This window comes from Nansenia antarctica (genome assembly GCF_963989245.1).
Source record: "Nansenia antarctica genome assembly, chromosome: 5".
In the NCBI taxonomy this organism is placed as follows: Eukaryota; Metazoa; Chordata; class Actinopteri; order Argentiniformes; family Microstomatidae; genus Nansenia; species Nansenia antarctica.
In genome coordinates this window covers 52501982-52511981 of record NC_137690.1, presented here as the reverse complement: position 1 = coordinate 52511981, position 10000 = coordinate 52501982, and the positions used below count along the sequence as shown (strand labels likewise).

The window sequence follows — 10000 nt, the reverse complement described above, 5'->3', positions numbered from 1 at the left end:
TTATTATATATTATATAGCTCGCATCTAATCGTATCGGATGAGAAATAGACATTAAATGGCATATATAGGCCGCTACACAACAGTAATCACCGCGACAAACATTCGATTTGGAGGAAAAAAAAATATGATTTTGGAAAAAAAAAAAAATATTATATTTTAATATGATGACCGGAATATATCACGTTTGTCCGGTAAATCGAATTCTTCCCGGACACGATGTCCGACGGCAAATTTTTCTAACGGAAACCCTGATGTGTATGTGTATGTGTATGTGTATGTGTATGTGTATGTGTATGTGTGTGTGTGTGTGTGTGTGTGTGTGTGTGTGTGTGTATGTGTATGTGTGTGTGTGTGTGTGTGTGTGTGTGTATGTGTGTGTGTGTGTGTGTGTGTATGTACTGTACAGCTGCAGCCTCTCTACCATGGTTAGATTCATCATCCTGGGTTAATACACTCATAAACACCCCCCCCCCCCCCTCATGGCTAGCTGACTAAATTGGGCCTGTGTAAACCATTCTGCCTGTTCAAAAATACAGCACGGCAAATTGAAATTCCCAGCATGCTTTGTGTAGCGGCATGTCACAATGGGGGGGGTGGTCTTGGTGGTGGTGGGGGGGGGGGGTGGGTGTGGGGGGGGGGTGGAAGCTTTTCTCATTTACTACCTGGATTTACTACCTTACTGTAGGGAGGGAGGAAGGGAAGGAGAGAGGGAGGGAAGGAGAGAGGGAAGGACAGAGGGAGAGACGGAGGGATAGAGGGATCCTCTTTGTCAAGTGCTGTAGTCAGTTCATAGTTTATGTCAGTGGGACATGTGAGGGGTTTATCTCTATTATGTTAGAGATTGTTGTGAGCAGGGTGGGGGTGGATACTGTAGCCAATCAGGGAGCATCAGAGTGAGTAACACATCTGTTTATTAAGCTCTGCAAGAGTAGAGAGGAAGAATAGTGTACACACCCATTCATACACACACACACACACACACGCACTCACACACACACACACACACACACACACACACACACACACACGCACGCACGCACAGACACACACATTTCCACTTGCTTGTGTAGTGTACAGTCACCAACACACACAAAAACACAACCCTGTACCCCCCCAACACACACACACACACACACACACACACACACATACACACACTCACACACACATGTGTGCACGCACACACAACACCCACACACTAAACTGCGCAGTCCTCTGGGACCTCTAGCACCCCCTCATTCCTCATCCCTGCTCTTCTGGGAGCCTGTTGTTTTCCCTGGGATAACTTCCCTGGTTCCCAGCTCTGTAAGTAATGGGCTCTGTTTGACCCCCTCTGTCTCATTGTGTAAGATTTCAGCTTCTGACCTTAAAAAAGGAAAGCAAATCGATAGGGCAGGACACATGCATTCCACAGACCAGCGGACGAGCCAAGTCTGAAGAGGAGGGAGGAGGAATGCAGCGCTGCACAATATTACTGAGAGAGGGGGGGGGGGGGGGGAGAAAGAAAGAAAGAGAGAAAGAGAGAGAGGAGGGCTTTCACATTCACCTTCACTGTGGGCCCGTACTGAGCGAGGCAAATTTGCATGTAAATTGTCTGTCAGACAGACAGTATGTTAAGTGTAGTGTGTGTAATCTAAAGTGCCAGCGGGTGGAGGGGACGGGGGGGAGGGGAGGGATGGGGAGATGCACCTACTGTAGCCTGGAGTCAAGGCTTGGATGTTAAACTGTATCTCGCATGTGTTGCGTGTTACATTTCACACTTCGTTAACACTTTGGTTCATACACATGTGTGTCCAGGCGTTCGGCACAAACCGAAGGCTTGACCAAATGCTCTATAGTTAGCGGCTCGCAATCGTAACGTTGCTTGTTCGATCCCTGCCTCAGGAGGGAGCTACATGGGAGCTGGTGACTGGAGGGTGTATATCTAAGGTGCCGACCACTGCTGTTGTGCCCTTGAGCAAGGCACTTACGTAACCCTTAATTGCTCCAGGGCCACTGACTATGGCTGACCTAGTGACCTTTTGCTAGAGCAAAACATATGTTTTGTTGTACTCTGTGCAGTGACAAAAAGGTTGAATCTAATCTAAATGCCTTAGTGAGCATAGTGAAGTGCTCATTTAGGTTGTTTTAGAGAGGAATATGTGCGATAAAAAACTGCAATAGTTAAAATCATCTGACCTGCTAACATCGAAAAGTATGGAAGCAATTCAACTCCAATAAAAACTTGATCTATGATGATTGTCAGAATCCATCGTTGACCACTAGACCAAAAAAATCTAAAACCTGAAGTTGAACCCATTCAGATGGAAATTCAATTTGATTCAATTCAATTTAACTTGATTTCAGACACATAGGCCCATATTAGAAATGACCAGTAACTTTCATAAAAGGCCTGTGTACTTAGTATACAAGTCTTTTATGAAAGCTACTGGTCATTTCTGAGTAATGTACTATACACTGTACTACTACTGTAGTGTGGATTACAGTACAGTATTTGCTGCCAGGCCATGCAAGTGTAAATGAGTGAGACACACCGTCACACACTGCCAGGGCGCAGCAGCGGTGGGGCATCGTGTGTGGACTTCACCAGTGAGTGAGAGTGTCAGTGTCTGTTAGCCTAGCACGATAATTGGCCTCTCATTGATAGACACTCGCTAGGCTAGGCTAACACCTCTCTCTTCACGCTTCAGAGGCTCACTGTCAGAGGAGGAGGAGGAGGAGGAGGTGACACACACACTGCCCAAGCACATACACACGCACAGACACGCACGCACACACACACACACACGCACACACACACACACACACACACACACACACACACACTCGAAATAGCGCTTCAAATCAGCCATGCTTCACGGACCATCGCTAATATGAGGGGCGGGATGGAGTTGGATTGAAGGTGTGTGTGTGTGTGTGTGTGTGTGTGTGTGTGTGTGTGTGTGTACATGCGTGTGGTGCTTTATCTGGATGGTAGGGGGTCTCCCCTATCCCAGAGTGCAGAGGGCTCTCCAGGGAGGCTATGGGGTTAACATGGTTAACTGGATCTTGTGGTGGTGTTTAGACATACTCTTCTTCCTCCTCTATATATCACCCCCACCCCCCCCATCAATCCATGTCGTCCCCAGGGGCCTTAGTCACCAGACAGGCAGGCAGGCAGGCAGGCAGGCATGCACAGCAGTGTCCCTGGAACAGAGATATAAATGGTCTGTGAGTGGGGATGGGGAGCCCTGACTCTCTGGCCATAAATCCACACTAACTGGAACAGACACACAGGAAGAGAGAGAAGGAGGGAGGGAGGGAGGCAGGGAAGGAGGGAAGGGAGGGAGGGAGGGAGGGAGGGAAGGAAGGAGAGAGGCAGGGAAGGAAGGAAGGGAAAGGATGGATACCACACACAGGAGGGAGGGAGGATGGGAGGGAAGGAGAGCGGGATGAGGAAAAGAAAGAAGTGAGACTGATGTACGATATGGAATATATCCTCATTCCATTCCATGCATTACGATGAGCCCGTCCTCCGATTTCTACCTCCACCAGCCTCCCCTGAATGATACAGTAGATGGCATTTTTAACATCTGCTGTACATGCATGTCTTTTCAGGTATCAAACTCACCCACCAAAACAATTTCTAATTCTTACATTTGGTTCACACAGGAAAGCTGTACCTCAGCAGCGCGCGTGCATGGCGGGAACTACTGCGGCTCTCACGTTTGCGGCTTCCATACGGGCAACATTTCTTGTGTGGCTCTAACTGCGGAGCTGCTACTACCGGCCCTATCTTTGTACGTTTGTACGAGTTTTGCCTTTGCGCGCAGAAACAATAGCTGAGAGTCCAAATCTCTAGATTGCGTGTTGTGGCAGCCAGCGTGAGGATGTATGGCTGCTCTAACCCGTTTGAAAAAGAAGAGAACGCACACCGCAGAAAACTTGGGCGAGATGCTGGCGACGGAGCAGAATACTATAGAATGAAGTAGAAGCCGCACACTCTAGTTCCAGAAGCAAAAGTGTATTTTAATTGACAACGGTTTCGGCCGTAGCCTTTGTCAAGTCTTACAAACAACATAGTGCATGATAGCAATTAAATAGACAGGTAGGCTAGATTGAATAGATATCACCTGTGAGAACACACCTACGTGTGATTACAAAATACGTCCTAAATACATGAAGACAACCAAAACAATCGGTGTTACATATAAGCTATACACTGGCCTCATGCTCTAACCCATTAACATGGGCGCCAAAATGAAATGCACACGGGCTGCTGAGGTTGAAGTCCGTGCTGTGAACCGGCCCTTTTGGTGCTGATTAAATGCTGCTGTGTTTGGTGTGTGTGTGTGTGTGTTTGGTGTGTGTGTGTGTGTGTGTGTGTGTGTGTGTGTGTGTGTGTGTGTGACCGGATATCAGTCCGGGCCAGTTTCACAGACAAGGCTAAAGCCTAGTCCGGGACTAAATCATACTTTCATTGTAAAATCTCCATTGAAAATGCTTTTTAGTCTAGGATTAGGCTTAAGCCTTGTCTGTGAAACCCAGGAAACTGTGTGTGTGTGTGTATCTGGAATTAACCCCTTCTTCTTGTGTCTCCTGCAGCAGCCCTATGCTCCACCCCCCCACCCCATGGCTCCGCCCAGCCCCAGTACCAACAGCTGCAGCCATGGTGGGGCGGAGCAGCTGAGTAAAACCAACCTGTACATCAGAGGCCTGCCCCCCGGGACCACCGACCACGACCTCATCAAGCTCTGCCAACCGTGAGTGTCTCTCTCTCTCTCACACACACACACACACACACACACACACACACACACACACGTAAGACCTGGGAGCCAATGCATGTCTGCACTTCTCAAGGTTACTCAGTAAGCAACATGGTCACGAAACACTTGTGCTACATTACAATAATGCACAGACACAGGCAGACAGGCACACACACACACACACACACACACATAGCGGCACAGACATCGTTATATGAGCTTATTACACACACTTATTGTGTATTACACACAGTCATATTCAAACACCTCTGCCGACTCTTTGTCTGGTACCCGCAGACATATACACACACATACAAAATACGCACACACACACACACACACACACACACAGCTCAATAAAACCCTAATAAAGCCTAGATTGGACTGCCTCCCCCAGGAACCGTGGGCCAGGACCTCATCAAGCCGAAACATAACACACACACACGCGCGCACACACACACACACACACACACACACATACATACACACACACACACACACACACACACACACACACACACACACACACACACACACACACACACACACACACACACACACTCACATACTAACAGCTTTGTTCAGCTCCATTAAATTCCTTCACGTCTTAAGCGAGAAAAGGGTCAAGATCATTAACAAAGACAAGACAGCAAATTGAGAAATACAGGCAAGCACCAAAAAAAGTCTGTCTGCCAGTTGCATAACCTTTCCCCCGGCGTTTCTTCCAGAAATGTCTGAGTCAAACGGAGCCAATTATTCAATGATCCTTTTGCAAACAAGAACACAGAGGCCAGTATTTTGCAACGCTCCCACTAGGTCATAAGTCCTGCATTTTTTGATATTGACCCATCAAAATTCCATTAGCCGTGGAGGGGAGCAGGATAAGGACAGCTCCGAGTGTCTCGGTGTTTTGACATTGAATATCTCCTCTGTCACTGTCTCCTTTGTACGCCGTCGTTCAGGACTAGACAGTTTTCAATTTCAGTTTTCTTTTTTTCTTCTTTTTTTTTCCCGCAGTTCAGTGTGGTTTGAATACATGGGAGATGGTGAGCTTTCCAGAAGGGCATTGTGTCAGAGCTTCTCCTAAAGTGGAGAGGACAGAGACGAGTGTGCATGTTGTGGGAGGTTCAATTCTAATACCCGTCTGAAAGAGGTTGACTTACCCTGTCGAAACGCGTTCATTTGTTCACTTCTGTCCTCTTTCGGCTCTCTACGGCCCTACCTCTCCTCCCATAGTCTTCTCTTCCCTTCCTTCTTATCTCTTCCCTTTGTCCCCGTACACTTCTGCTCACATTTCTCTTCTCCCACTCCTCTCGTTCACCCTGGTCCATGTTACATTTACATTTTTACCATTAGCACACGCTTTTATCCGAAGTGACTACAATTAGAGAGATTACAGGGACAGTCTCCCTGGAGGAACTTAGGGCTAAGTGCCTTACTCAATTAGTGGTGGGGGTGTTCCCAGATGGGATTTGAACTCATGACCTTTTGAACTCATGACCTTTTGAACTCAACACCAGTCCAACTCACTAGCCCTCCCTACCACTACCTAATATACGCCACCAAACCTGTATAGCCTAAGAGCCTGGAGGTGGCCCGAGGTGTACTTTCCCAATGAAATCCATTGATGCAGTATAGATATGTGACAGCAGCTGGTGAAACCAGGAACAAGTCGGCAGCCGATTTAATGTTCAGACTTTTATTCTGAAAATGTTTAATACATTTCAGCGTTATTGAAAATCAATGACACACTCGCTAGTCAACGAACACAACTTGTTTTGTAAGCCTGCGAACAATGTAAAGTATTGTTATAGTTAACTAGGTAGTAGTGGGGACTACTCTCCGAATCCATTGCATTGCAATGTTTTGGCTTGACAAGTGAGTGTGTCATTGATTTCCAACATCGTTGAAATTCATAAAAAAAGATTCGAATAAAAGTCTGACCATTTTGATTGGTTGGCTTGTTCCCGGTTTCACCAGCTGCTGTCACATATTCTCTGAGAATAAACACAGATTGGCGACTACATTTGGTCCCTGGTGTTCTTCTAAATTAGTAGTTTAATGGATCTTTCTACAGCTGATCTAGTGTGATCTAGCTCTATGGTACTATCGTCTGTAGTGGACCCTCTCTAGTGCTTCTAGCTCTATGGTACTATCGTCTGTAGCGGAACCTCTCTAGTGCTTCTAGCTCTATGGTACTATCGTCTGTAGCTGACCCTCTCTAGTGCTTCTAGCTCTATGGTACTATCGTTTGTAGCGGACCCTCTCTGGAACTAGTTTCAATGAAAGTTTAATTACACAGGCCCTGTTTCAATCCCTGGTGGGTGGCGGGCAGGCAGTGGGCGGGCGGGTAGGAGGGAGGGAGGGATGGAGAGAGGGAGGGAGAGAGGGAGGAAGGGAGGGATGGAGGGATGGAGGGAGGGAGGGAGAGAGGGAGGGAGGGAGGGAGGGAGAGAGGGAGGGAGGGAGAGAGGGAGAGAGGGAGGGAGGGAGGGGTTTAGTAAAAGGTCACACAGAGGTGTGTGTCTCCCGGGCCCCCTCAGGTGTTATCCCTACTCTGCTGAACACCCTAGACCACCACACACACACACACACACACACACACACACACACACACACATACACACACACACACACACACACACACACACACACACACACACACACACACACCACCATCAGTCTCCCATGGCTCCATGTTAATACTGATACCTCCACAATGAGCACATTGAGCCTCTGCAGATGTACAACATGCAAACACCCTCAGGGCTTCTCAACCATCAGACATCTGACCTCATCAGTACCATGGGCTTGTCTGTCTGCCTGCCTGCATGTGTGTGTGTGTGTGTGTGTGTGTGTGTGTGTGTGTGTGTCTGTGTGTCTGTGTGTGTGTCTGTGTGTGTGTGTGTGTGTGTGTGTGTGTGTGTGTGTGCAGTGCGTTTCTCTCACAGAGATCATAAGGAATACTCACGGCCAAGCTGATTCCAGCCGAAACTCAGAAAGCCGGGGTCACGGGTGGGGTCACACGCTCGGCGGAGCGGAGTAGAACCCTGCCGCCCAGACCCGGCCCGTATCTCTAAAGCAAACACTCTCCGACGCCAACTGACACATTCTTGAGCACGGGCCATATCGGAGCTCCTGATTGGAGGCTGTTCCACGCCGCCTGCCTGAGTCTTCGGTTGGAAACGCCAACAACCCCCCCCCCCCCCCTTCGCCATGCTCCACGCCCCTCCCTCAGGAACTCAGCTCCATGTTCGGCCACGCAGCAGCGAGATACGGCCTAATACTTATACTGTCAGAACCACATCCCTCCTTCCTTCCTTTCTTTCTTTCTTTCTTTCTTTCTTTCTCAACGGTTCATTTTTTTTTAATCTGCTTTCGTAAACCACATCATTTCAGATCAGTGGTTACTTTAAGGAAGGGAGGGAAGAAGGAACGGAGGAAGGAAGGAAGGAAGGAAGGAAAGAAGGAAAGAAGAAGGGAAGAATGGAAAGAATGATACATTCTCAAACAGACACAACACACCAGATCAGTGATAACTTGAAGGAAGGAAGGAAGGAAGGAAGGAAGGAAGGAAGGAAGGAAGGACGGAAGGACGGAAGGACGGACGGACGGACGGACAGACGAACGGAAGAACAGAAAGAAGGATACATCCTCAAACAGACACAACACACAACAGTAGCTGCAACACCTTTCTCCAACATCAACATGGCCAAAACAAAAGATCAAATAACAACATCAACAACAACAACCCCTGCCAGCCAAGGACCGTAGGAAGAACAATGAGATGGATCAGAGAGTGTGTGTGTTGGAGGATGTTCAACTGGCTGGAGTAGCGCTGTTGCTGCAGCCTCCACACACACACACACACACACACACACACACACACACACACACACACACACACACACACACACACAATGAACCCCCCCTCCCCCCTTAAACAAGCACGGTAAGAAGAACAATGAGATGGATCGGAGAGTGTGTGTTGGAGTTCTCCGTCTTCAGTTGCGTTCTGCAGCCTCCACCGTAATCATCGCCAGTGTGTGTGTGTGTGTGTGTGTGTGTGTGTGTGTGTGTGTGTGTGTGTGTGTGTGTGTGTGTGTGTGTGTTGGAGGAAGCAGCCAGAGAAAGGCTGGCTGAGCTGGCTGATCACCCGCAGAGGAGCCAGGCCTTGGCCGGCCGTCTGGCTGGATAGACGGGTCCAACACAACAGCCGTTACCGGGAGAAAAATGCCCCTTGCCCGAGCCAGGCAGGTCGGGGGCACGCGGCCAACCATGGACCCACCCCGGGGGCATTGTAGGGCCTCTGTAGCCAGCAGCGCCAACACGCCACGCATGCCAGCGTGCCAGCACTCGAACCCCCCCCAGGGCCCACAGACGAAAAGGCCGATTTGATGATCCGTTTCACTGGCCCAAAAGGTTTTAAGGCAGAGCCGAGCCCCTTTAGGTCGTTCTTGTGTGTGTGTGTGTGTGTGTGTGTGTGTGTGTGTGTGTGTGTGTGTGTGTGTGTGCAGTACGCCACCCAGGAGAGAGGGCAGGGGAGCGGACCAGCAACCCGACCCAGCCCAGGGCTGCTGGGTCTGTGGGCGCGGAGAGCAGCGGTTTTTAACAAGGCGTCTTTGGAGCCAGACCCGGGGCCCACACCTGCAACAACAGCAGCGGCCGTTCTCACTGCCACTGGACCACGTCCAGAACTCTGAAGAAAGCTATGATGGGGAGGGCCGTAATGGTCCCCCTTTTTTTCTCTCCCTCGCTTTTTTCCTCCCTTTCCCTCTCCCTCACTGCCTCTCTCCTTCCCTCTCTCTCTCCCTCCCTTCTTTCCTCCCTTTCCCTCTCCCTCTCTTTCTCTACATTTACATTCTTGGCATTAACAGACACCTTTATCCTAAGCGACTTAGAACAAACACATTTATCTAAGTAAGTGAATCGTGTATCCATTTGTCATCATAAGACAAATAAATCTATGCTATGACCAGGGGCCATTGGCAGTCATAATGCTAGAAGAAGGAAGAATTATTATTATCTTTTTTTTTATTTTTATGTTTTTAATTTATTCATAGTACAGGGGGATAGTGGGGAAGACAAGGTCTGTAGGAGGGACAGTTAAGATAAGAATATCTTTTTTATTTAAAAGAAACAAGATAAGAAACCACAGTGGAGTTTGGGGGCTGACCATTGCTTGCAAGTAAGGTCAGCCCCCTGTCTCTCCCTTCCTCCCTCCCTCTCCCTCCCTTCCCTCTCCCTCCTT

General features: G+C 48.6%; 1 protein-coding gene across 2 annotated transcripts in view; it reads left to right on the top strand.

Moving 5' to 3' along the window:
• LOC308158502 (RNA-binding motif, single-stranded-interacting protein 3-like) overlaps positions 1 to 10000 on the top strand; it is a gene marked incomplete at both ends in the record, with an annotated part of 211336 nt that overhangs the window by 68569 nt on the left and 132767 nt on the right. For both annotated transcript variants that reach the window (XM_080532138.1, XM_080532139.1), the window contains one exon: positions 4586 to 4743. In XM_080532138.1, coding sequence (XP_080388264.1) covers positions 4586 to 4743 — 158 coding nt within the window. The remainder of the gene's footprint in view (positions 1 to 4585; positions 4744 to 10000) is intronic.